The sequence below is a fragment of the Mastigoproctus giganteus genome, chromosome 1 (assembly GCF_048544385.1).
Source record: "Mastigoproctus giganteus isolate SK-2022 chromosome 1, ASM4854438v1, whole genome shotgun sequence".
Taxonomy (NCBI): domain Eukaryota; kingdom Metazoa; phylum Arthropoda; class Arachnida; order Uropygi; family Thelyphonidae; genus Mastigoproctus; species Mastigoproctus giganteus.
Window position 1 is genome coordinate 103,610,366 of NC_143575.1, and position 27,325 is coordinate 103,637,690.

The window sequence follows — 27,325 nt, forward strand, 5'->3', positions numbered from 1 at the left end:
AAAGTCCTTAGCAAAAAAAGAAATTTTCAAAATCATCGAATGCAAAATATGAAAATCATAAGTGGATTGTTGATTTGTAGAAATCTGAAGAAATTAAATCGTTTGATAGGTCTGATGTAGCAGAGTTGTGAGCACATGAGTATAGTCGTACATGGTTCTGAATTGACCGTGTATTAATATTTTTAATTCTTATTCGCACCAACTGAGAGAATGAGAATTATCTACACTGCTCCACAAAATTAACAGAACAAAATCTTTTTCACGAATATTTTATTGGGAACAGTGTCGCCGAAGACGAATGTTTCATATAATAGGCACCTTGGGATGCAAATTCAATCAATCACAAAATACACTCAGTTTACAAAATACACAATATACTGATGCCTCATAACGTTAGTTTCTTTGGCGCTTAACATACATTCCTCCATTTTTTTATGTTAATTGTATGTGTGGTGTGTTCTACCCGAACAGCGAATTTTTTAACAATTCTATTTGCAGTGTGACTACTGCCCTTTTCTTGGCCCTCTTCTCTGGTCCATAGTATTTGATGATTTCCTGGGGATGGACCTGGGAGTGGCTGAACCTCTGGCTTTAGCGGACGACTTGATGTTGCTTATACGTGCGATAAACCAGAGTGGCGCTGGAAACAATAGCTAACAGAGCATTAGAAAAACTACAAAACTGGGCAGCCCATGTAAACCTGACGATTTCAGAAGAAAAAACCAAATCATTCCTTCTAAAGAAGAGACTGCAAATACGAAGACCACCAACGATTAAACTAAATTTCACCCCATCCATCTATACACAGAAGTAAAGTACCTAGGCATCTGTATTGACTCGGGACTCACATTTCAATTCCATCTCAAGTATTTATCAACAAAGATACAGAGGTATGCTGCCATGATAAGACGGGTTAGCAGGGCTAATTGAGATTTATCTATAAAGTCATCTATGTCCCAGTCGTCTGTTATGGAGCATCCATTTTGGGTTAAACAAGCCACGCTGGAGAGAAACATGCAAAAGCTAAACGCAACACAAAGGTTTATGCTCTTATCAATCTGCAGGGAGTGACGCACTGGCAGCGCCCTTGCACTGCAGGTGCTCACTGGATATCAACCATTGTACCTTGAGGTTGTCAAAAGAGGCTTTTTCTACTGGTTAAAGAAAGGAATACAAACAAGCCTACTAAATTTACAGCTAGGTCTAACAAACGACGTGAAACAAGAGAAAAGGCGCATCACCCAACACCTACTGGAATTATGGCAACAGTCATGGGGAACTTCACTGAAAGGAGAAATCACCTGACGATTCATACTAACAATCAGTGTAAACCACCCAAAGCCTCCTCACTGGTACTCGCCTGGGCTGCAGGTAGCCTTCTTAATCACGGGACATGGTCCCCTTTCGACAAAAGTTGAGAGCTATGGGCATATAGAGAGACACCCGATGCCACTGAGGCAAAGAGGAGTCCTGGGGCACCTCATGTATGAGTGTCCCGCCTACGAAAACAACAGGGTTAAGTTCCTCACAGAAATACAGAGCATTCCACGATACAATGACTCCTCTCTCCTACTAGAGGAAAGTTCGTACAAAGCGCTTGTAATCTATGCACAGGAAGTTTTTGCCCTAAGAAGAGCCAGAATGGCAGAACTCAGCACGACATCGAACTGTAAGATTTGAAAATCTTACAAAAATAAAATATTTTTTATTAAGACTTTGAAAGTTAGTTTTCTTTTGATTCTTGCCATTAATAGGATAAATGGGTAATATATGCAGTTTCAGAAATAAGAATTATTCTGGTAAGAGGTATAAAAATTAAAAGAGTAGCGGGAACGAAAACAGAGCCATTAGCTTTACTTCCGTTAAACCAGGGAACAGATGGAGGATACTATGACAAACCCAGCAGGGGGTCCGGCGCTACAAAAACAACTTAAGGTTTATGAGTGGACACACACCGGAAACGTATTCTGTACAACACACACTTGTTTCTAAAAATAGACGCTATGTCTCCAGTGTCACAATTTGTGGTTTTTTTTGAGTGCTATAGAGACAAGCTGTTATGAGACAGGAAGAGTTGTTTTGAAGTATTCGGCCGACGGATGTCAACAGGTTGTAAAGAAAGGGGTAGAGAATCACGTGCTAGTGCTATGGGGTAGGCTGAACTAGGCCTTCCAACAAATGAAAAGAAAAGAAAATGGAAAAGAAAGAGTGATTGGAAGAAAACACCGGGAAGGCATCGAAAACTCCGGGGAGAAAATTGTGGATGGATATGGACACGGGAAGAGAGAGTGGAAAAGGAAGAGAAGGGGAGAGGAGAATTTTTTGAGCGGTGCTAGTGAAAGGGTGAGTCGGTGAGGAGTTGCTTGAAAGATGATGAAGAAATAGCCGACAAAGAAAAGTCGAAGTGGGGTTATCAGTAATGTAGTGAGTGAGAAATTAGGAGATGAACTGGAAAGGGGTAGTAAAAGGAAGTTCTGCAAACAGTGAGAATGAGAGAAGAAGATTCCCTTAGAACACCCAGTCCACCGAGGAAGGCGATAATATCCTGAAAGCGGAGTAGCAGTTGTGATGGCATATGATGATGCCCTGGAAGCTGTAAGATGTTGCCCTGGATAGCAGAAGATAGCAGCTCTGGATAAGGATAGGATAGAAGGCCCTTATGAAGACACCTGATCACAGAAATTAAGTAAGTGAAAGTTAATTTGAGAATACTGTAAGTTAAAAGCTAGAGAAAGGACTGTAGTGCGATAATTGGGGAATTTAATGATAAAGATAAGATTATATGGGTGAACCAAATAGGAGTAAATTCTACTCTAAGGCAATTATGGTTGGTTTACGCAGTAATTTGGAATAAGGAGAATAGTAATGTAGATGAGAAAGTTAACGGAAGGAATTGTAGTAAAAAAATAGAAATACTAAATGTGTGGAGATAAAATTTATGTATATTGCCAACCCTTAAAGGTGTGTTTGAATGTAATATTGTATTTTGGTAATCAAGTTCTGTAACTGATAATGGTTAAAGAAATATATAAGAAAGAGGAATAGGGAATTAAAGAATAAATTGGTAGTTATGATGATACATAAAAATAATATGATCAATGATATGTTTAACTTTAATGATTAAAAAATGTTAATGACACCTATGAGGTATGATTTGATTGTGTTGTAATAGGAGCAGAAATAAGGTGAGCATATAAAGAGTGTAACTATTTAACCTGTGTATGCATAATCAGAAAGGTGAGATAAAAAAAAAAAAAGTCAAGTCTGTAAAGGAGCCTGTTAGATAGGAAGAGACTGTATATGTTGTAAGTACCTTGGTGTTGAAACAGTGAAATTTTATTCTTAATGAGATTTGTTTTGATTTAACTGTAAATATGCATAAAATAAACTTGTTTTTTTTTGTATAACATTTGTGTAGTTATTTGTTGTACTGGACACAAGCCTAACCAATGGGAATTAAACATATATAAGAGTTTCTCCCCTATGAACTTAGAATTTTCTGAGAAGTAAAGTCAGATGCGCAAGTGGGGAGATATTATAAAGGGGAGTTGTTTAAATAGGGGAATAAATTAATATAAATAATAATATATATATATACACATTATAAACCCCCCCCACAGAACAATACGCCCTTGGGACCAAATCAAACTTGAGCAGAAAAATTCCAAAACCTTTGACATAACACTGAACTCAAGCAAACCCATTTGAGATAGAATATACTGCTAGCACCATCCCAGGTGTAGGATTGTTGGCACTATCCCAGGTGTGAGATTGTTGGCACTATCCCAGGTGTGGGATTGCTGGCACCCCTCGGAGTGCGGGATTCGCAAAGCTCACGCTAACCCATTATGGGTAGGATTATCTGCTGGCACCATCCTTGGTACGGGACTGGTGGCGCCTTCCACAAAACACTATGCCACGTGACTAGTCTAGATCAAAAAGGTCGAATCTACACTGCCCTACCATTAATATCCGGCACCCCTCCATGGATGGGGAAACAGGTCCTATGCATGCAACACGTCACAGAACCTGCCATAAATATGCACACTGGGCTTCGAACAGACAAATGTAACAGTGCGAATGTAAGATAACACGTTCAACAGAATTATTTCAGCAGTTCAATAGAACTGATCACCTCAACAAATGCTATACGCCGATTAACATGGTGTAAGCAGGACGAATCCTGGACTGTAGAGCAGTGAAAAAAAGTCCTATGGACAGACGAGTTGAGGTTCGCACTCTACCATTCCGATGGCCGTTCCTGAGTGTGGCGAATGCCAGGGGAACAGTTCCTTCCTGATTGTATCCTTCCAACAATGAAGTTTGGTGGAGGCAGTGTCATGATATGGGGTTCCTTTATATGGTTTGGCTTGGGCCCATTAGTCGTTATTGACAAAACCATGAATGCTGTGCAATACCAGGGCAGCCTGGACAATTATGCACTTCCAACATTATGACAATACTTCGCCAGCAAGACAACGCGCCATGCTCGGATACTACCAGAATGATTTAAGGACATGGATGTGGAAAAGTTGGATTGACCAGCCCAGAATGCTGAACTGAACCCTATCGCGCTTCTTTGGGATGCATTGGATCGTCGGGTACGTGCACGTCGAGATCGCCCAAAGAACAAGCCCGAACTGGTGGCTGCATTAAAGGCCGAGTGGAGGAACATCTCACCTGACATTTATAAAAAGCTGGTTGAGAGTATGCCGCGATGATTGAAGGTCGTCATAAAAGCAAAAGGTTTCAGCACAAAATATTAAATGACACAATAAAAGCTCTTTCTTTGTCTAAAGGCAGGTGTCCGGATATTAATGGTAGGGCAGTGTATTTTCCCAATGTATACGAGTATTTGAAGGAATGACCTGTGAATAATTGTCTATTTTTTGAACAAATTTTAAAGCGCGAAATACTTTCAGTTTTGCTTGTAATTTTTGTACTAATATATATTTTTTATTTCGTATACTGTATACTTATTATTTGAAACGAATATTGCATTGCTACCCAATTTAAATTTGGTGGTATTTGTGCCGCCATCTGTTAGAGGAACTGAGAAGTAAAGGGTACACTTGAACTATCAATAATTTATAAAAATTTACTAGAGTTTCCCTAGTAAGTTAAATAATTAAACGTTTTGATTTTTATCTATAAATTAGAAGGCGTTCAAGCGAGTATAGTGCCTTATTTAGTGACAGTTGATTTTTTCTCTTTTTTTTACTACCTATAATATATGAATTTTATTGTCACTAGTTCTTCTAACTTCATTGTTAATAACTGAGCTGTTTTTTAGTTTTTTATGTTTAACTGAGTGTTAATAACTGATAATAATAAGAGTTTGGGAAATAATTCTCAAAAGGAATCACTTTTCCGTCATTTTATGGATTAAAAATTAAATTCTCTATTCTGTTCGTACTTTCATTCTGAGCAAGGAAAATAGAAAAATTGGTTATTTAAAGATATTTAATATTTAAATAAATTAAATTAATTGTAAGAGTGGGAAATGTGTGACGTGGGAAAGAGAGTAATTTAAATCACGTATATAGCAGATTACGATGACAAAGGAAGGGATAATTAAAAATAACACCAAGAATAATTAACACTAGGAATAATTAATACTGAATTAGTAAAACTATTGGTGGTGATTATACTAACCGATGACAAAAGTAAATCACCCACAATGCATTAGCGAAGACTACGAATCTTTAACAGAATCGTGTTTTTTTTTTGTTTTTTTTTTTGGTTCAGTCCATTTTATGAAACATGAGAGAAGTTGAAATAATGTCAGAGACATAACACTAAGCGACACATATTTGTTTGTGCGTTTAGGAAAGTTTTAAGTTCCATAATTACGATAGATCATTGTGGCCAAACTCACTTCGCAATACAGCGCATGCTTTCTAAAGTGGCGCCATCTAGGTGACTCTAGATTAATTATTTTGTTTTTCGGCTCAGTTTACCAGAAATCTAATAATGAGGCATGTCGTAGAATAGTGTTGAAGCTTGTAAATCATTATTTGATTGCACCATTTAATTTACGTTTTAGGTAACACCATTTTATATATTTGAGCTAAAATTAAAAGTTAACCGTGTGGATTTGACCATGTGAAAGTTAATGCTATTATCATATGCTAAGTATTCATTTAATACAATATATATATATCTATATATATATATATATATATATATATATATATATATATATGTATATATATATATATATATATATATATGTAAGGATATAGTTTTACTCTTTCCTGGAGATACTACTAGTTCACTTCTTCTGTGCACTTCGGGAATACAGTGTAGACCTTGGGTCCCCTTGGTGAAACGCGAGAACCACTTTGAAATATTGTTAATGTATCTGAAAAACCATCATCGCAAAATTCTTTCTGAATTTTCTACCGCTGTTACATTAAAAAAAATACAAATTTACAGATAATAAAAACATCTCCCTCTCAGTAAAAGTTTCGTAAAACCTCTGAAGAAACCCTAGTGTTCCGCGGAACTGGTTTGAAAACCTATGATTTACAGAACCATAGACTGTAAGAATCCTTTCTGCTCATGTTTAGAGTGTTTTTGCAATGTTTTTTCAAAACTAGATAGAAATGACGTTGTATACATGTACAGTATTTATGGTGCCATACAGTGTCCCACTGTATTACATTACTTCTGGAATTAGCAGGAAAGGTTCTGGCTCCTACTGGAAGTGTAAAACTCCTAGGAGTAATCCTTGATGCGAACCTCATTTATTGCCCATAAGGCTTGCGAGCCTTATGGGCAATAAAATTAGATCTGTGCAGAACTCACAATAAACAAATAATCAGAAAATACCTCGAAACGTGCTTCTCTAGCGTGCTCTCCTATGCCGTGAAATTTAGTCTGCCCCACCTCCCACCAGCTTCAAGAAACTATGGGTTCTAGAATTCTAGGTGCTGAAATGGGCCAACTTGTGGTCTCACGAGATCTACACGACATCCAAATCTGCGCTATGCTCCAACCTGCAATACATGCTCACAGTCCACGGAGCCCATGTGAGGAAAATAACAAAATTCCTTCATCTGTGTTCATCGAAGCATGATTACTTGAGCATCTGGAACACGATTGGTTGGCGTTTGCCAGGAAGACGAGACACCTTCGCATTACTCCCCCTTTGTGTTCAAGGCTCCAGAGGTTACAAAGTTTCAAGAGACACTTTCCTCATCTGGAGAACGTCATTTTCCACGTCTTTCTTCTTCCTTCCCACTTTAACTTTCCTGTCTTTAGCTATCTCCTTCATTTTCTTTTTCTTTAACTTGATCTCTGTCAGGAAGCTCAGGCGACCGTGGCAGAGGGCAGCCAGAGTATTATCGGCAGCCTGCCTCAACTCCTAGTGGTGGTGGCGGGCAGCGCGGGGTCCCATTAATGGCACTGCGGCGATGAAGCCAGTGACATAACAACAGAACATAACACTGCCCTGACACAAACCAGACATTACACTTTTTCTGGCTTTTACAGAAATTCTGTACTTCTTCACAAAGTACTATGGCACAGATGTGGAAAACCACCAGTGGCGCCTTTCACAAAACACTATGTCACTATGCGACTTTGGGCTCACCTCGCTCAACATAGACATTGACCCATGGTGTATTGATAAATCATATCGAGATGACATCTTTGACTATATTGCTGTATGTAAAGGACAGGTGTGCAAGTGCCGGTCCTAGTATGCTGATGTCATTTTATGCTATGCTTAATTTGTAGTCTTGTGTGTTTTAATTAAGATTGCTATAGTTAATGTTTTTCTAAGATTCCTCTGGTTATCTCTGCATGGAATCACAAATGTATACCATTAATTTATTAAAGAATATTATTATTATTATTATATAAAGACCAGAGCGTGAATCCCTTCGATGAGGCGAGGAATTTTAATGGGTATTCACAACATGGCTGTTAGTCTATCTCAAGCGAGGGTAGTAGCATGGTTGTTTTCTTCCGGGAAACTCGGGTTTTTCGTACAGGAAACAGCAAATCGATCACACGGAATTTAGAGGCACGCATACGGTGTAATACAGTATACGTTGCTGATGCACCTAAAACCCTGCAACATTCGACTGCTGTCTTCTTACCTTGTGTTTCGTGTGGAAAAGTCCTAGGTTTGAATCCCATTGAGGAAGACATTTTAAGGGCTTTTTATAGCATAGTGGAGACCACACGGAACCGAGAAAACTGATAGTAGAATATGCGCAGTTTACAGTCACAATATCCCGGCATCTCATAGCCTTAATCACTTTGGCGAAAAAACAACAACCTGACACGTTCTAGGTTGTTGACATGTTCTGGGTTCATAATACATAGCTAAGACATAATGCTTGACAGCTTCACTTTTACACACGACTTTTAAATGTTTGTGAAACTTTAATCAAAATGAAATACCATGAATCTTTTTGCGCTTAAATGTTTCTGCTCATTAAATGTTTGTTTTCTTCTAAAACAAATACCCCGGTCTAAATTTCAAAACCAGTAGTCTTTTTTGGAGGACAGATGTTGTTTTAATAATAATTCTTCAGACCAGCATTCTAGTTGTGTATCTTAATAACCTAATTTTCCAATGCTGTTTGAAGATTTTGCCCTGCTGTCGATTTTTCAACATATCTCGTGTTCCACACAGTATCCAATTATTCTATTAGGCTAGACTTCTCGTGAAACTCAATTGGAACTTCTGTAATTAAATGTAAGGATTTATGAACTCCAGTAAAATCTTAAAAATCTCAAATATGTTCCGTGTTTCTAAGTTGCTTTCTCTACCTACGTAACTTGTAAGTTATGTAGATAGAGAAAGCAACTTTCTCTCTCTCTCTCTCACACACACACAGTTAAACATTAATAATTTATGAAATGTGTAAAGCGCGCGTCTAGGAATGTACCTAATTATCCTGTTCTTTCTCTCTAGAATATCTCGGTCGCCAGTTGGAGCAGTATATCGCTAGGTTGGATGTTCCAGTAAAGGTAATACAATTTTATTTAATTTTAATGAGGCGATCCTCATTAAAAGAGTCAAATAACTCTGAACCTCATATAAGTAAATGGTTAGGTTATTTTAAATTAGCGCAAAGAATGTATATACATATTAAAAAAAAACGTATATCTCTTGTACTAAGTTTCTTACTGTAACTCGAAATTTCATCAAAAATTCGCATTTTGACATAGAATTTACAAATCTATTTGAAAACATATATGCCTCTACTTCACAACTCTTTGTGGTACTTCAATCCAAATATTCGATTGCATTTTCACAAGCATATTATGTTTAATGAGTGATATTGGTCTGTAAACATAATATGACCATTAATTTTATTAATGACAATGGTAAAATGACACCTATTCTTCTTCTTCTTGAGAAACTTTGGTGCCTCTGCTACTCAGGTCCACCAATTCCTGTATTACCTCAATTCATGCGGTTTGTTGCGCTATATCTATAGAAGTACTTTCACAGGCCGATTTACATGTTATGGGCTAAAAAAGAGTTTTATCACGGAATAATTCCAGGAATAAAACTCTAGTCGTTCCGTTTGAGATCGACTGACTATAATCCTGATTGAAGAGGCTTTTAAGAATTCCTCCGGTTTATAAAGGAGCACCCATGCATAGATCATTTGAAAATGACAAACTGGTGAGCTCGTAGAAGGAATGTCAAATTTTGGTTAGTACAGAGTATGGTCCGCCCTCCTACTGAAATACGGGGCACACAGCGGTGGTGCACGTTGTTGATGATGTTGCAAAGAAGCCCAGGTGGAAATTATGCTCAGTAATCCACGTGAGAATTTCTGAGCTCCTGGAGCCATTATTTATACTACAGTGCTTTACTATCGCTGTCCTCCACTCTGGGTGGAAAGACCCGAGTTCAGGTCCCATCGATGATGGGTGGAGCTGTTATGGACTTTTTCACAACGTGGCTAAGTTAGTCCGTCTCAGGCGAGGATAGCATGTTTTTTTTCTCCTGGAAACTCGGGTTTTTCTTCCCCTTAGAAATATTGCCTTAGTTGCCGATTCTCCTAAAACCCAGAAACAACAAACAACAATTAAAATACTCAGAATTTTAAGGGACGTAAAGATTCATCTGAACAGGTTCTATCAGGAGAAAATCTATAGAAATCTTATTTCAGCTGGAACTTGAAACCTACGCTCCAAATTTAATAATGAAGTCAGCATGAAAGGAAGAACAACGAAAGAATGTATGATTTATTAAGTCCTGCAATTGAGTAATAGTTACTATAGCTGGTGGAACATCTTATTGGGCATTTACCGGAATTTTTGCATACTTTAAAAGCAAAAAAAAAATACCTTTAGGAAGAAAATTTCAGTTTTTTTTGTTTTTCCAATTGTGGTACGAGCTTTGGTGCTCGCTGGACTATTTTCATTTCAGCTCAGGAGGGTTAAATCAGAAAACAAAAATATTAAAATTAACTAGTACGTACATTCTTTTACTTCCAATACGAATTTTCTATTATGTTTCATAAAACAGTCGCGAAGAACTTGTAAACTCTTTCTAGGGTCGGCCTTACAAAGTATAAAAACGAAAATTTATTTATTAATTTATTCATTTAAAAAGCGCGAGCCACTTTGCTCGAGAACGAGACTTTTCAGAAGAGGGCGATTTATGGTAAGCGTTGACAAACAAGACCGTCAAAACTTTTGTCCCATACGAACCACATAATAATGATTAATGGGCGTGTGTTTTGTTACCATTAGATTACCTAGCGATGTTCTTGTTTTTTTTAAACGTGCTACATCGTTGATTAATGGACCAGCACTTCTAGGGATGATAGCAATCGCGCACTCAAAGGAGATAAGAAGAGAAAAGTTGATGAAATCTCTTCAGTTTTTTTTTCTTATTTTCACTCCACTTAAATGCTTTGTGCAACAGAATGTGCCTACGTGTGCTTGTTATTTGGGTATTTAGGTGGTGGAAGACTCGAATTCGTTTATGATTGTTGCTGTGGCAACGCTATTTATTTACCGTTTTGAACGGGTCTCTATCATGGTTGGTTGTTGTAGTTTTGGGCGCATCAGCAATTTAAGCCATATTGCGCGTATTTAATGTCTGTAAATTGTGTGTATTCTGTTTGCTGTCTGCTGGACGAAAAACCCAAGTTTCCGGGAGAAAAAACCAAGCTGGCCAGCCTGAGAACAACTAATACAGCCAAGTTTTGAAAAAAGGCCATCAACAAATAACTTGCATCATTGACAGGTCGAATTCTAGGATTTTTCTCATCTCGTTAACGCATCTCATCTGCGCTTGTTAACGTGAGAGACTATTTTTACAGGTATGGAATACAGTTGAATAGAGGGGTGCAAGAATATTGCCGATTCTATCGAGGCAGTGATAGGTGGATCGAAAAACTGCTAGCTTGGGGCAGAGGTGGAAATGATTCTTGCATTGATACTATTTGTACATTCAGCAACCTGGAAAGCAAGGTGTCTGGAACTTCAGACCCTGCAGTTGGTAACCTTGGAACAAGTAAATACATCGGTTGTGTTAGGGTAACTGAGAGTACGAACATGTGCCTGAATACCTGCATTTACACTAATGCTAAGAGCATTGCAAATAAATGTGAAGTACTGTACTGATTAAGTCATCATTGTGGGAATAGCTGAGACGTGATGTCACCCAAGACATAAGTGATGCTGAATTTGAATATTGGGAGTAAAATGATACAAGAAGGATAGACAGGATAGAAGAGATGGAGAGGGTTATGCTCTTAGTTAAGAAGCATAATAAATCTAAGGCAATTCATCGAGTTGACATAGATGACAAGTGCAATGTTGAGTCAGTATGGTGTGATATAAGCACTGGGAAAACAGAATTGAGAGTAGGAGTGTGTTGTAGGTCTAATTGACTGTGAAGATTATACCAAAGAGCTATACAAGGAAATAGAGTAGCCCAGAAAATCACAATGTCTCGTAATAGAGGGGGGTTAACTAACGTTGGCGATGTTGACTGGAATTTGTGGGTTGGTCACTCACACACTAGCAAGCAGGGACGTTTCTAGGGTATGTGGCGCTCGTGTGCTATTCGCAATTTGACCCACCCCCCCCCCCCATTTAATTTTTTTTTTTTTTCATATGTGTATGTAAGTTTCAGGTTTTCGGGTGCCCCTTGATGGGGGAACCCCTGGTGCCGTTTGATACAAAACATACTCTGCTACCCTTTGCACCCTCGGGGCGGCCAGCCCCTGCTAGCAAGACTTTTGTGAAATTCTTGGATGACTGTTTTCTACAGCAGCATGTTAGAGAGGCAACAAGAGGAAACATATTCTCGATTTGGTTATCTGCAGTGATCCTTCATGCATTAAGAATTTGCAGGTAAAAGATCCGCTGGGTGTCAGCGATCACGGTGTACTAATGTGGAATTTAATTAAAGACATAATTACCGCTAAGGGTAAATGGAAATGCTTTTGCTTTCGTAAGGGTAGCTACAGGGGTCTCAGACAGTTTTTGAATACTGTGCAGTGGGACCAACTGATGATGTTACGAACAGCAAATTCTAAATGGGAAGTAATCAAAGAAGCTACTAGGCTTTTCGTACCAAAGAAGAAATACTGTTCAAAGCCCGGACTTAAATGGATGTCACATGAACTACTGAGAAGAAGAACTATTGAGGCAGAGAAGAAAATTGCATGGGATGCATATAAATTTGCAGGTGATAGAGAAGCCTGTGCTAGATACAAATTAGTCGGTAATCAAGTCATAAAGGCGATTAGGCAAGCTATGGCAGATTATGAGACTTCTCTGGAAAAAAATGGAAAGAAAAATAGTAAAAGCTTAACGTCTAATTTTGCCTACAATTAACAGTAGAAGGAAGGGGTTGAATCACATTGGGCCAATTGATGTCTATGGATTAACTGTTGATGATCCTACTGAGGTTGCGGACAAGTTGAATAGGTATTTTGCATCTACACACGAGTATTTATTTAGGGAAGGGGATGCCAGAAGTTTATCAAACTCTAACGAGGAACTAAATGACTTTTTTTTTAATAACTGAAAGGAAAATTGGAGGAGAAATTGTTGAAGATGAACATTAGAAATGCGCCTGGAATGGATGGAATCTATCCAGTTATATTACAGGAGGCAGCAAACGAGGCAAGTAAACTCTTAGATATAATTGATAGAACCTCCTTAGATTCAGTGGGGTTCCCACGGACTAGATGCGTGCAAATATACCTCGAATTCATAAAGGAGGATCGAAAAGTGACATGGGTAATTACAGACCTGTCAGCTCAGGTCTGTAATTACCCATGTTTTTTCCAGGGAAAATAATGGAATCACTGGGTAAAGATGTAATACAGGACCATTTGGACAGGCATACGGTTATACTGCCATCACAGCATGGATTTCTCAATGGACGATCTTGTCTAACCAATCTGACAGGCTATTAAGATGCAGTGACCAAGGAACTATATGCAAAAAATAATTTTGATCATTTACTTGAAAACCTGGAAGGCCTTTGATACTGTTGTACATAAAAGACTGCTGTACAAACTAGAACAGTAAAGTGTAGCCTAGTGGTCAGGCGCGCAGGTGCATAAGTACACGTGCCGTGAGTGACCGGGGTTCAAGCCCGTGACTGCTGAATATCTTGTGAACTCCTCTGACCGTTTGGTCGTCCCGGACTATAAACAGGAAAAATAATAAAAATAAATAGTAATATTTAGGGTCATACGGCACCAGGGGTTTCCCCCATCTCCGCGTTGTTTACATTGTGATGAGTGTGCCAGTTTGCTGGAAATGCCAGAGATTTAAAAGTGTATGGATATTGTACATGTGTAGTGTCATGTATCGTTGTTCATCTGGTCATTTAGCCGCTGGACCCCTACTGAGGCCCAACGTTGCCCCACTTTTGCCCCGTGGAGGCAGACCAGGTACACCAGTATTATAATTATTTACTCTGGCAGGTCCTGCCACCTAATTTCGTTAGATTTTAGTTCGCGTGGTGAAGGCGCTAGAATGAGAAGCCGAGAGTTTTGGGCGAAATTTATTTTGATGGTTAAATTTGGATTGTGTGGGACTGTCGCTTGCGTATAGTTAGAGTGGGGGAAGGGAGGCTGAAGATTGGGGGGATATAGTCGGAGGAGGAGCCGATAGGGAAGGTAGCTCCAGCTTGCAGTGGGGCATGCCCATGCCCCACCACAAAGAAGAGAAGGGTGATGGAGGTTAAGGAGATGGCAAGCAGTCTCCCTCCCCCACCGGGGAAGGGGAGTAATAGTGGACCAGACAAGGGAGCTGACCCAGATCGCCAATAGGGCGTGAAGGCTTGTGGCTTCGAAGTGGTCGTCTATCATCAGTGGCCTGTCATCCAGGGCTAATGGAATTCTCTCAGGCTTTCTTGTCAGGTCCGCACAACGACTAGAACAGTGTGGAATTAGGGTAAGTTACTGATTTGGATAAAGGAATGGTTAAGTGGAAAAAGACAGAATGGTTATCAATGGACACTGATCTTCCCGGATTAATGTTATTAGTGGAGTTCACCAGGGTTGAGTGCTGGGTCCATTGTTGTTTTCAACACACTGGTGTGCAAAATTTAAGGACCACTTTTGTCAGGTTTTCACCTGTAGCTTCTCATAGGAGTGGCCTGGATATGGGAAAAGCATACCAAAGGAACCTCGTGAGAGGTTCCTTTGGTATGCTTTTATATGGTATGCAGAAATAATGAAGGAAAAAACACCCAGAGAACAATGGAAACAAAACGGTACAGAAGGACCTTATTCAAAAATGGCAACATAGCACTGGCTGCCATGATACAGATGCATCACTGCTAAAGAGAGAACAAAGGGAAGAGGTGGTCCTCAGTAGGCGATATGGCCACCCCCTAATGTCGATGCAGGCTTTGCACCGCCTGTCCATACTTAGAACAATGTTGGTGATAAATTCTTGCGGTAACATCGTCCATTCCTCTGTCAGCGCCATCTTCAACTGGTGAACATTTTCTGGTGGGTGTGGAAGTGACGCTAGCCGTCTCCCCAGACCGTCCCATATGTGTTCAATGGAATTTAGATCCAGGGAAACGGGCAGGCCAATCCATACGAACAATGCCCTCACTTTCCAAAAGCATATCAGCTGCAGTGTGATGGGGTGTGGCATTATCATCCATAAACACAAACTCGGGGCCAATGCCACCTCGGAATAGACGAACATGGGAAAGGATTACCTAAGTACAATGGCATGCACCGGTTATAGTACCGCCTTCCAGTATCTGGAGTTGTGTACGTACATCCAAGGTAACGCCTCCCCAGACGAGAACACCTCGACCGCCATATCGATCCCTTTCACTGATGTTTGCGGGGTAATACCGTGTGCCAACCTCTCGCCATCATTCCCTGACTTTTCCGCATCCTCCGTATTTGGTGGTCACGGGCTCGAACCCCGGTCTAATCAAGAAGTGTGTGCCACGCACTGCTGCTCCTGCCCACCTGGCTACGGAGGCGCTGCCAGATTAGCTGACACCCAGAATCGCTGCTGAGACTGAATCTACTGTCATCAGTAAAGAGTACCTTAAGTAAAGATTTTGTGGTTCTAACCTTTAGAAACAGTGTTGGTCCTTGAGTTTTGCCCACCAGTGTATTTATCAGTGAAATTAATGTAGGTATATCAGGCTTAACGTCTAATTTTGCAGATGATACAAAAGTTGGCAAGGTGGTTAATGACAGTCATCAGGTGAGCTAATGTTAAAGATCTGCAACAAGTTCCTTAACATTGACAAATGCAAGGTACTGCATATGGGTAGTAGGAACCCCAGATTAACTGGTCAGCTGTGTGGTACTACACTCAGGCTAGCAAAGAATGAAAAAAGATCTGGGGATAATTTTGCAGTCAGGCATGGCAGCTTTTGAGCAGTGTAGACATGCAGGTCAGCTCATGGGGTTTTGTCAATGATATACAGAAATTTTGTTAGCAGGGATAAGGAAGTGATTATTCCTTTGTATAAGGCCATGGTTAGGCCGCATCTTGAATACTGTATACAGGTCTGGAGGCCTGACTTTAAGAAGGATGTAGATCTGCTGAAGCGGGTGCAGAGAAGGGCAACCAGATTGGTGAATGGAAGAAATGGGTGTTCTTACCTTGAAAGATTTAGGTCTGCAAATTGCAGCGTCTCGAGACAAGGCACGTGCAGGGGGATCCGATGAGGTGTTTAAAGCCTTGAATGAATTGGGTAAACGGAATGTTAATGGTATTCTTCCATTTGCTGAGACTACACATATGCGGAGGGCATAAACTCAAATTGAGGAAGAATAGTTGCAGGATAGATGTTCGGAAGTTTGACTTTAGCCGTCGGGTGGTTGATTGTTGGAACAGGCTTCCATCTGTGTTTTTGTGAAAGTGGATGGGTTGAATAAATTCAAGGAAGAACTAGTCAAATCCTTTTAGAGTTACGATGGGTGGACTCTGTAGGTTTTTTTTTTTTTTTTTTGGCCGATGCTATATAAGCTTGCTTTCTTTCATCATTTGCCATTACTACAACTAACATTAGTTGTATTGGGCTGTGTATAATGTCTGTAAATTGCGTATATTCTGTCTGTGGTCAATTTGCTGTCTGGTGGACGTTTTGTTCCCGGGTTTTCGGGATCAAAAACCATGCCGCCCAGCCTGAGAACAACCAACTCAGCCACGTTGTGAAAAAGGCCCACAAAAATTGCTCACTGACGGGTTTCGAACTCAGTTTTTACCACCCGGTGTGGAGAGGTCGTTTATTATATTCACGAGGGCGACCTTTATAGATTATAATTGCATTATATATATTTTGCAACGCATGGTCTTCAAATGCTGACCTGTTCTTTTTTGGTCATACAATTAAACAAGAGAAAGCGATTAGTATCACGAATAAACCCTCAAGGACTGTCCGAACATAAAAACTCAAAAGCTGTCGCACTGCTACTTATATGTGCTCGTAAGTTAACTTGAGTTCTGCGCCGTTGAACAATTAGGCATATTAGGGGAAAAAACCCTAATTGCCCTGTTAATCAGTTATTTTTAAGAATAATCTCACCTGGTGATGAGGAATACAGTTACTCCACTTCTTCCTTCAGAGCAGTCTTTGAAATGTGTTCGTCCTAGCAGTTTCCTGTTGTAGGTGTTAAAGATAATTACTCTTTAAAAAGAAACAAAGATCAGAATTAAATCATGACCAAACATCTGCTTTCCAGTGATCATCAGATGTGGAGTAATTGCATGCTTTGTAAAATTCAAAAATTGTTTCCAGCCTCTCCTAATTTCATGAAATGGGACATGTAAAGTTTTCATGACCTTCATTACCATTTGCTCGCGACAAGAAGAGAGAAAAAGATATAGAATGTTAAGTTTGTGATCTTGCGAAATGCGCATGAATTTCCCTCTGGACATTCGCATTACTAATTGGCTTTTTTATTCTACTTGCTTCATGATACTACTCTGCAAATTTTCTGGTCTTAATCCTTTATTCCATTAATACATTCTAGATATGTTTGAGCTCTTTTCTTGCCATATTTTACCTGGATTTCCAGACTAATCAAGATAAAGGTGGTCTTAGATAAAGGGTTTTGTTTGTTTGTTTTTCTCTTCTCCCTTCATAATATAACGTAACTCGCTTAGACTTTCACTAATTTGTTATTAACAATTTTAATTTAATTACCTCCTTATTTTTTCGCCTCTGCTATTATAACAATATCTTATATAAAAGTACTTCTACTACTGTATCGAAGTTTATGTAATTCCTCTTTTTTTTTCACTCAGAGGTATGAATACTGGGTTCAGTAGAACCTTGAAACGTTACCAATATTTTAAGTGTAGATCGATGTGATAACACTTCATTAAATACATGTTAAAATACACTCAGTGTCATTTAAGCTACACATATAACTAACTACATATCCTCCCTTTTCCACACAATGATCCATTCGTAACATATATTTCCCCTATTCTTAGGGGAAATGGTCTAAATTTACTCTGAGTTACAAAATAACTTATGGTGAGAAACTTAATATGATATGTGCACAGTTCAAGATTTTTATCTTCGTATACAAAGAGTTATAATGATTCAAAGTTATTACATTTCAGTCTGGCCATCCTGTATTTCTACCTGAGAAATCAAAATCTATTAGGGGTTCTTTTTGATATTTTCAAAGATTTGTTTAATCAGACAATCGACATTTATTGAAAATTAGTGTCAATTTAATTAACTGCGAATTTTAGGAAGTCTTTTGGCTTTGTAAACAAGCTGCCAACACAAGCTGTGGGGGCTCAATGACATGGAGGAATTTTTTCAGTAGGTGCAAAGAAGTGAATATCCCGTTGTATTAGGCAATAGTAGGTCACGTCTGGAATACTGCATACAGGAGCTGTTTTAAAAGTCCAAGACAAGTGCAACAAAATTATTTCGAAGTACAAAAGGATATTCTTACCAAGAATGACTGGTGTTGTGTAAAATGTATCTGGAAGCTAAGCTAAATTCTAATGGCAAGTTTAGTACTTTTCAGACAACGTCTGGAAGTCCATACAGAGAGTAACTGTTGGAATAATTTCCACCTAGTGTTGTAGTAGTGGTTTGAATGACTAAATTTACTGTTTATACTCTTGGATGGCAAAATAAAATAAAGAAACACAAGAACATCACCGTACTTAGTAGACACGTGGGCTTGAATCGCTCAAACGCGTGTATTCCTGTGCTCTCGCGCTTAAAGAAGGTTTGGAAAAATGGAGTGGGTATTTTTAGCTTTAACTTGCACTGTATAAGCTTTGCTTCTTTGAGTTTCCAAAAATTAATACTAATATCTGACTTACGGAACAAGTGCAAGTTTCAACACCTAAATGAGGAGGGAGAGCGACAGAGATACAAATATTAGATAGTATCCTGTATAATTTTATTCCATGCCAGTATTCTTCCTGAGGCTAGCTGCCGAATGAAATTTATGTTTATTTTCAGGTGCTGAGGACTGGTATACGATCCGGTCTTATCAGGGCGCGGCTCCTGGGAGCAGCACAGTCCACAGGCCGTGTGATAACTTTTCTAGATGCCCACTGTGAATGCACCATCGGATGGCTTGAACCCTTGTTAACGCGGATAGCAGAAGATAGGCAAGTAAACTGATATGTCATATTCAAATTGTTAAGAATATTGCGTGGGTACACGTATTAATAACAGAAAACACTACAATAACAAAATGAAAAAAAAATTGCCAACTTTGAATTTAAAAATAATTCCACTCACTTCTGAAATTCTGTTATTGATGTTCGCTTACCAATCCGTCAAACATCAGGCCGCGAAGCAATGAAGAGGGGATTGCTTTCATTGCCTCCAGCTGCTACACAAAGATGGACTTCTGATGCATCCCTGCAAGGCCTGAGTCTCTTCATAAACTCTCAACCTGCCAAATGTATTGTTGACTTATAAATCTGCTGGAAATGTTCTTCAGATCCTATATTCGCTTAAAATTATGGCCACCATACCTAAACAGCAGTGTTGAAGTCGTCTTCAAGCAATGGCCCACTCAGTCGGTGTGAAATTGTTAAACATCAAACTGACTGACTGAGTCGGTTTTTTGATATCGATTTTTGATACTAACCATCAAACTGACTGACTAACACGGTCAGTCTGTTTGATGTTGTTCAAAAAGTATGTATCACATTCACACGATGTTAGAAAAACTCAATCTAGAGACAGTGATATCATTCTTTGATTGCCTTTTCCCCTGCAAAAAATATATTAACATATTTTGAAAACAAAACGTTAAAAGATGTAATTTAACCTGCCTTTCTCATTTTATAGGACTAGGGTAGTGTGCCCCATCATTGATGTGATTAGCGACAATAACTTTGAATATGTGGCAGCATCGGATATGACGTGGGGTGGCTTCAACTGGAAGATGAACTTTCGCTGGTACCGTGTACCACAGCGGGAAGTCGACAGAAGGAATGGAGATCGAACTCTGCCTGTCAGGTAAAGTAATTAAGGAACTGTGCTTTGAACGTAAATTTCTTTATATAAAGGGATCCCTGTTTTCCATGTGTCCGTTTTCTTTTTTATTTTCTTAGTTCATTCAAAGCTGTAATTCGTTTTGTTTTAACTGTTGAAGAATGAAAAATAGTGAATGAATCATTTTTAGCTGACTGTTTCTATAAGCGGTATCCGTAATGTATCGTCAGCCAAATAAGTAAAATAAAATGTTTTCACTGATCACACATGAGCAGAATTATTGTTCAGTGGGCTTCAGTGGTAATCTTGATTTTCATCATTTCGCAGAACTCCGACAATGGCTGGCGGGTTGTTTGCTATTCATCGAGATTACTTTGAAAAGATCGGTAAATATGACGAAGGAATGGACATCTGGGGAGGAGAAAACTTAGAACTGTCTTTCAGGGTAAGTTTTAGTATTTATCTTTTGAAGTCCAATTGTAGATTAATTAACATCGTTTCTTTGTATATCTAACATCCAATTTACTTCAGCTGAATTTAATAACTTAATTAAAATGGTACCATGCCGCTTGAGGAATTTAATTCACTTGTTGAGTACAGTTTATCTTTTAGCTTTTAAAAAAGTTCATATTTCTAAACCAAAAAATATGTAGTCTTTATAAAATCCTTTCCCACTTTTAAGTATTAATAATTTCAAAACTATACATTATATCGAAAAGCAATTTTTAGATTTAATCAGTATACTGGTATATAAGATTTTAAACTATAAAAATTACTTCGAAATTTTACCACCGGGGACACACAAAGTTTTTAATTTGGTTAAACAACACAGTGGTAAATTTTTAATCATTTATTGAATCAAATAAGCAATCAAGATGAGGCAGTGTGTTCTCGACATCTGCCTTCAAAATTTCCAGTGGAATGTTAACTACCTCCCGAAGGATTGTCTCCAAAACTAAAAGAGTTATTGCTATTGCATCTCATTTGTTCTTTGAACACTTCTTGGCTTATGAGACAGTTAGCCTTTTTGGAAACTCCATAAAATATTTAACACGATTCTTCTTGAAAAATTAGGCCCCCTCAAGCATACGTACAGTAGCTTAGACTTTATGAAGTTTATCTTCGGGCAGCGTATTATAGAACGTTGAAGTAAGTTGCTTACATGGGTGGATGAGGTGGAGAGTCTGCCAAATTCAAGGAGGAATTGGATGGGCACCTTTTGGCGATTTAAATAATGTGAGTTTATATATATTTTTTATTATTTCTTATTTTGTAAAATACAGAATAAGTTTCCCTCGCATCATTATGCTATTTTAATGTTAATTCTAATGCATTATAACTTTGTTATGGTAATTCACTTCTTTTAAACATAGGAAATGTATGTACTAAAGAGAAATCATCCATCATCAGCCATTACTACACTTATACACATGAGCAGTAATGAGCTAGCAGCATTTGTACGAGTGTTTAGGCCAATGAATTTTTTTTATTACCATCTGCTAAAATTGTCCATTAGAAAATTTCTTGAAAAAGTACTACAACTTTAAATTACAATAAGAGTGTCTTCTCAATTACTTTGTAAAGTTAATTCTGCAAGAAACATGTATGGGGGTGCAACATTTTCTTATCATTGTAGTGTTCATTGAGCGGCACTTCTTCACTCTATAAATTCTTTCACCCCATATATCATCCACCATTTGGATGAAAAAGGAACGTATTTTGGCGTAAATTCCACAGAATAAATATTAATCTTTTGCCACCTCCACTAGTTAATCTGCCATGCAAAGATATATTTAGTAAATAAACTCGATGTCAACCGAACTACATCATTCATGACAGTCACGAAATGAAATTGCTACAGCAGCGGCATCAAAGTTTGAGAATCTAACTAGAATTGAGTAACTCAAAGAGGCATTGAGTTCTGAAATAAATTATGAGCCGTTTTGTCTCTTTGCCCATAGTTATTTAAAAGCTTCATTCAATGTGTACACCAAGGCTAGGAGTGTTGCTCCGGAAGGTGCAACCTCGAATGCTGAGTGGGACCCTGAAAAGGAATCCTTTTACTACTCTGTTCATTTTCATCAATAATTCCCTCGCGAATAGCACAGCGATTACGTTCTTCCACAATGAGTGGAAAAAGGCTTTGTTCGGTTAATATTTTTACCTCTATTATGCAAATTTTAGAATAATGAATTTTAGTGCTGTAATTGTTTTTAGAATATGCCAACCACACTATACATAGCATGGCAGAACGCTTGATTTAATGGTGATTCAAAAACTTTTGTAATTTTTTCTTCAAGAAAAAAAATACAAAATTTGAAAAATTTTAATACTCAGTCGATCGCTTGGTATAAACTTAACCAGCGAGTTTTTGAATGCATCATCATCTTGTTATACACTGAGTGGCCACTTTCTTAGGTATACCTACGTGATACCACGAAATCAGAACATTCTGATTTCGTGGCGACATGATCTTAACGACATGACGAAAGCGTGCCACAGTAATGCTTGTCTGTATTCCCTCAGTTGCTTCCCATAGTTTTTACAAATTGGATGGTTGCGGATCTCTAATCCCAAAAATATTTCCACCTCATTCCATAGGTGAGGTTAAAGCTATTTCCACCTCATTCCATAGGCTATTTCCACCTCATCCCATAGGATCTGAATTGACATCTAATGACTGTGGACAGTAAGCTGAATTCACGATTTACAAATAATTTGTGGCATACAAATATCAAGAGGTTCAACGTGCACTGTGTAAACACACCCCATACTATTTCACCACTACCACCAGCAGCCTGCATTGTTGACACCTGGAAGGATGGATTCATGGAATAATGCTCTTTTCGCTGTATTCTGATTCTGCCATCAGTGTGAAACAACAGGAACAGCTCTTGTGGGTAGTAGTACAGTTGGTATAATCACCACCTTTCCCACATCCGGTGGGAGAGACCTGAGTTCGAATCGCATCAAGATATAGGGACAATATGGCCTAAGTTGTTGATGTGCCTAAAAATCCCACAGCAACAACAAAAGTAACCAGGATCTATCAGACCAATCAACGTTTTTTCAGTCCTCCAGTGGTTAGTGTTGGTGTGATTCTGAGCCGCCTGTGAAGGAGTTGAATCCGGTTCGGTTGCCGGCTGCGATACCGCCATCCTTGACAAGGTACGACGAGTTGCGCTTTCTGAAATGCCTCTTTGGTTACGACTGTTTAACTGGTTGCGATTCGACCTAATTTAGCCTTTCTACAGGGTGTTTCAGTTAAACGTTTCAGAACTTCTAAGAAGGGTAGGGTACATCCTGACAACTCGAAATTATATAGCAATGTGGGGTCGGAAATGCTTTCCTGAAGCGGTGTTGTACACAGAAGCACCATAAAGAAAAGAGACCGTAAGTGAGAAATCGTTTTAATAATACATGAAAAGAAGCAAAAGGTACATGGATTAAAGTAAGTGTTCGAAGTTTCTTCCACGGGCTACAATGCATGCCTCACATCTCCGACGCATGGACATCCGAACATTCTGGAATACTCCAGGCGAATTTCTTCGGCAGCTACTGCGATTCTTGCAACCAGCTCCTCAGCATTGTCAACGGGGTGTCATAAACTAGCGATTTCATATGACCGTGAAAATTCCTTCACAAGGGAAGGAATTTTCAACACGCATAACGACCATATCTGGGCGGTCGAGAACCCCGCATGCAATACGACGTCGTGCAGCACAGATTCGATTTTCGGTCAATGTATGGGCCGGTATTATGGGAGATCACCTCATCGGACCTTACCTGTTACCGTGTCGTCTAACCGGACCTATCTACTTGATCTTTCTGCAGCAAGTATTGCCACAACTTTTGAGAGATGAACAGATTTCTGCATCGACGCAACAGACAATGTGGTTCCAACACGATGGAGCCCCTGCCCATTATAGCGGAGATGTTCGTAACTACCTGGATGTCACATTTGGTCAACAGTGGATCGGACGTGGTGGTCCCGTGCGTTGGCCTGCTCGGTCACCCGACCTATCATGTCTTGATTTTTATTTCTGGGGTCATATGAAATCGCTAGTTTATGACACCCCTGTTGACAATGCTGAGGAGCTGGTTGCAAGAATCGCAGTAGCTGCCGAAGAAATTCGAAATTCGCCTGGAGTATTCCAGAATGTTCGGATGTCCATGCGTCGGAGATGTGAGGCGCGCATTGTAGCCCGTGGAAGAAACTTCGAACACTTACTTTAATCCATGTACCTTTTGCTTCTTTTCATGTATTATTAAAACGATTTCTCACTTACGGTCTCTTTTCTTTATGGTGCTTCTGAAAAGAAGCACCATAAAGAAAAAGTACAACACCGCTTCAGGAAAGCATTTCCGACCCCACATTGCTATATGATTTCGAGTTGTCAGGATGTACCCTACCCCTCTTAGAAGTTCTGAAACGTTTAACTGAAACACCCTGTATTACTCTGCATAAGTCTTGTCAACCTCCGTTGGTCTCCTTCATGAGCGAGCTGTTTCCGACAACAGGATCGCCGTTGGTTGGTTGGTTGTTGTTTGGTTATTGGTACAGTCTTGATACACAATAGACACAGTCGTATGTCAAAATCCCAACAGAGTTTCAGTTGCTGGAATATACATACCGGCACGTTAGATACCGACTGCTATTTCTTCTTGCCCATTCTCGCAAAGAATTGTGCACATACAGTATCCCTACGTATCTACTCACCTGCTTTATGTCGTATGGTGCGAAAATGTCATGGCTGGCGTTGCCGAAGAAACGCTCCATTTCGTGAAAAGAATAGATGTACCTAATGAAGTGGCCACCCAGTCTATGTCAGATCTTCTAATTTGGGAACTAGGCTTACTGCCTTGTTCCCAAATTATCACATTATTTTCCCTTGTCACTTCTACAGGGTGTCCGAAAAGTCTGGAACCAATGGTAAAAATATGTTTTTCTTCATAGGCCAAAAATGGCATTAACACTGGATGAAAGGATCCTTCTTGGTGGTAGTCAGGGATGGACCCAGAGGGAAGTGGCGGAAAAGTTTAATGCTAGACATCATGAAAGGAATCTAATAAATCCCTTTGGTTCCAGACTTGTCGGACACCCTGTATATCACAACACAATCTCTCAGCTGCCGACTGTATTACATTATGCACAGAAATACGGATGCCTTTATGAGGTCGCATTTCTAACATCTAGTGTGAGATTGAAAATAAATTCGTGTGAATGGAGAGCACAGAAAAGTGCTAGATAAATCATTAAATTTTAAAATTTTAGAAAACTGGGATGTCTGGTCACATGATAAGACAGAATTAAATGTCGCTATGGTGTGAAAGCAGCCCATAATTTTTTTTATCATCTTGGCGAAATTCGAACCTAAGCCATTTCTATACGTGCCAGATGCAAATGCTGTTTCTAATAATTCAAGTGATTTCCTTCATTAATAAAAGAAAATTAAATCGTTGTCTAATGAGAAATGGATGTCCAGTTATTTCTGCATTTTTGTTAATATGATGGATGTTCACTTTATAATGAAACTAAGTATTCAAAGAATATATTTTAATATGAAAAATTTAGGTTTTAAGCCTAAATGAATAATGATCTATTTGGAGACCTGTGAAATGTGAATTCAACGATGGTATTTACTTATTACAGATATGGATGTGCGGCGGAACGTTAGAAATTGTCCCCTGTTCCCACGTAGGCCACGTATTTCGAAAATCCACCCCGTACACTTTTCCAGGAGGAACAAGTAAAATTGTGAATCACAATAATGCCAGATTAGCGGAGGTTTGGTTGGACGAATGGAAAGACTTTTTCTATGCCATAAATCCAGGTGAGTAGCTTTTTATGCCAAAATAATCGCTGTGTATACACTAGGTTATCAAAAGTATCGGAATGCTAACGAATAAGCGCATAATTTTACGCAAACCTTTGGTAATATGAATTTTGTAAAGGGCTTTGCCGTGAAACAGAGGTGTAAATGGAGCTTCAGAAGGCGAGCGAGGAAACGATTAGAATTGACATAACACAAACAGAAATGAACACAGTGAAGCTGAACATAGTAAATATCGAGATTACATATCACAGCTTGTCCTCGCCGAAGTTAAATATCTACAAAAGATCTCCAATAGTTTGAGTCCGGGAACATACAAGAGATGCTTAATAGTAAACACTATTAAGCAGAACTTAACGGTAGTTTCATGGACAGAATACCACCCACGAACCTGAACCTTTCTTCCCAAAAGTTAATCAGAGCGATTGGTATAACGAGATCATGCTTGAAGGAGTAAAGAACTATACTTTACAATGACCACTTTTAATATAAGAATTTTTTTTTTATTGGGAAAAAGAACTTGGACGTGGTACCACTTGGAGAACTCTTTACAATCCGTTCGAGAATGTTCTAGACAATCTGCAAATCCTAATGATCCTAAAGCAGATTATGACCAGCTAATGTATGACGTACCCAATTGTGAACCACAGCAACAACAGCCTTGATAGTGCAAATCTCATCGTCGCCCAGCGAAGTTGAACTGATGGATTTGTGAATAGTGCCTTTCAGAAAATGCGATATTATAACATCATCGATAACCGTTCTTCCAACAACTACAAACCAGCTATTAATACAAAATTCAAATGATAACTAAAGTGATTCCCGGCAGAAGATTCAATAGGCGTTCGTAGAAACCCGGGCGCTTTATTTACATATGCAGTTTTATAGAGGAGGACCTTATATTTTACAACAGGACAGTACCCCCAATACCACTCCTGAGAAAGCTCAATGTGTGACGGCTTGGTTGAAGAATAATCTGACAGTGATGGACTGGCCCTCTCAGACCACCGATCATAGTATATTAGAACTATCCTTGGATGAATTTGGAAAGTCATGTGAGGAGCCGTTCACTTAGGAGAGCATCACTTACACATTTAAAAATATTTCGTTGAAGGAATAAAGAAATTTTACCTTCAATGAGTGTAAAATGGCAGTGTACTACGAAGATTCCTGATGTGTTACAGACAAACAGATTTAACATCGTTTTAAAATATGAATTTCAAAGTCTTGTAATTTCTTTTTAGTGTCCGAGTACTTTTGATAATGTGCAGCACATTTCTTTCTTTTTTTAAAATTTGTTTATTTATACAGGGCAATTATATCATCTAGATAAACATTCAATATGTTTGTCGCAATGTAACATGCAAATGAAATACAGGAATAGTAAAGAACTGCATTTGTCAAATATTCAGAAATTGAGGCTTATAAATATTAGTCTACATGAGGAATATTAAATGGTGATCGAATTTCGCACTCAAAAGCACAGGCCCATTTCAACAGGCAAAAATCATCAGCGATTGCTAATTTCTTCAATGCTCAGTTTCATATGGGAAAAATTCCCTATCGT

The 27,325-nt window shown here is 38.8% G+C and overlaps 1 protein-coding gene across 2 annotated transcripts in view; it reads left to right on the forward strand.

The window, feature by feature from the left end:
• The window catches only part of LOC150091068 (polypeptide N-acetylgalactosaminyltransferase 13-like), a 320,974-nt gene that overhangs the window by 267,591 nt on the left and 26,058 nt on the right, over window positions 1-27,325 (forward strand). For both annotated transcript variants that reach the window (XM_090381577.1, XM_090381584.1), the window contains 5 exons: window positions 8,933-8,988; window positions 18,935-19,086; window positions 19,778-19,948; window positions 20,252-20,369; window positions 25,578-25,758. In XM_090381577.1, the coding sequence (XP_090237703.1) occupies window positions 8,933-8,988; window positions 18,935-19,086; window positions 19,778-19,948; window positions 20,252-20,369; window positions 25,578-25,758 (678 nt within the window). The remainder of the gene's footprint in view (window positions 1-8,932; window positions 8,989-18,934; window positions 19,087-19,777; window positions 19,949-20,251; window positions 20,370-25,577; window positions 25,759-27,325) is intronic.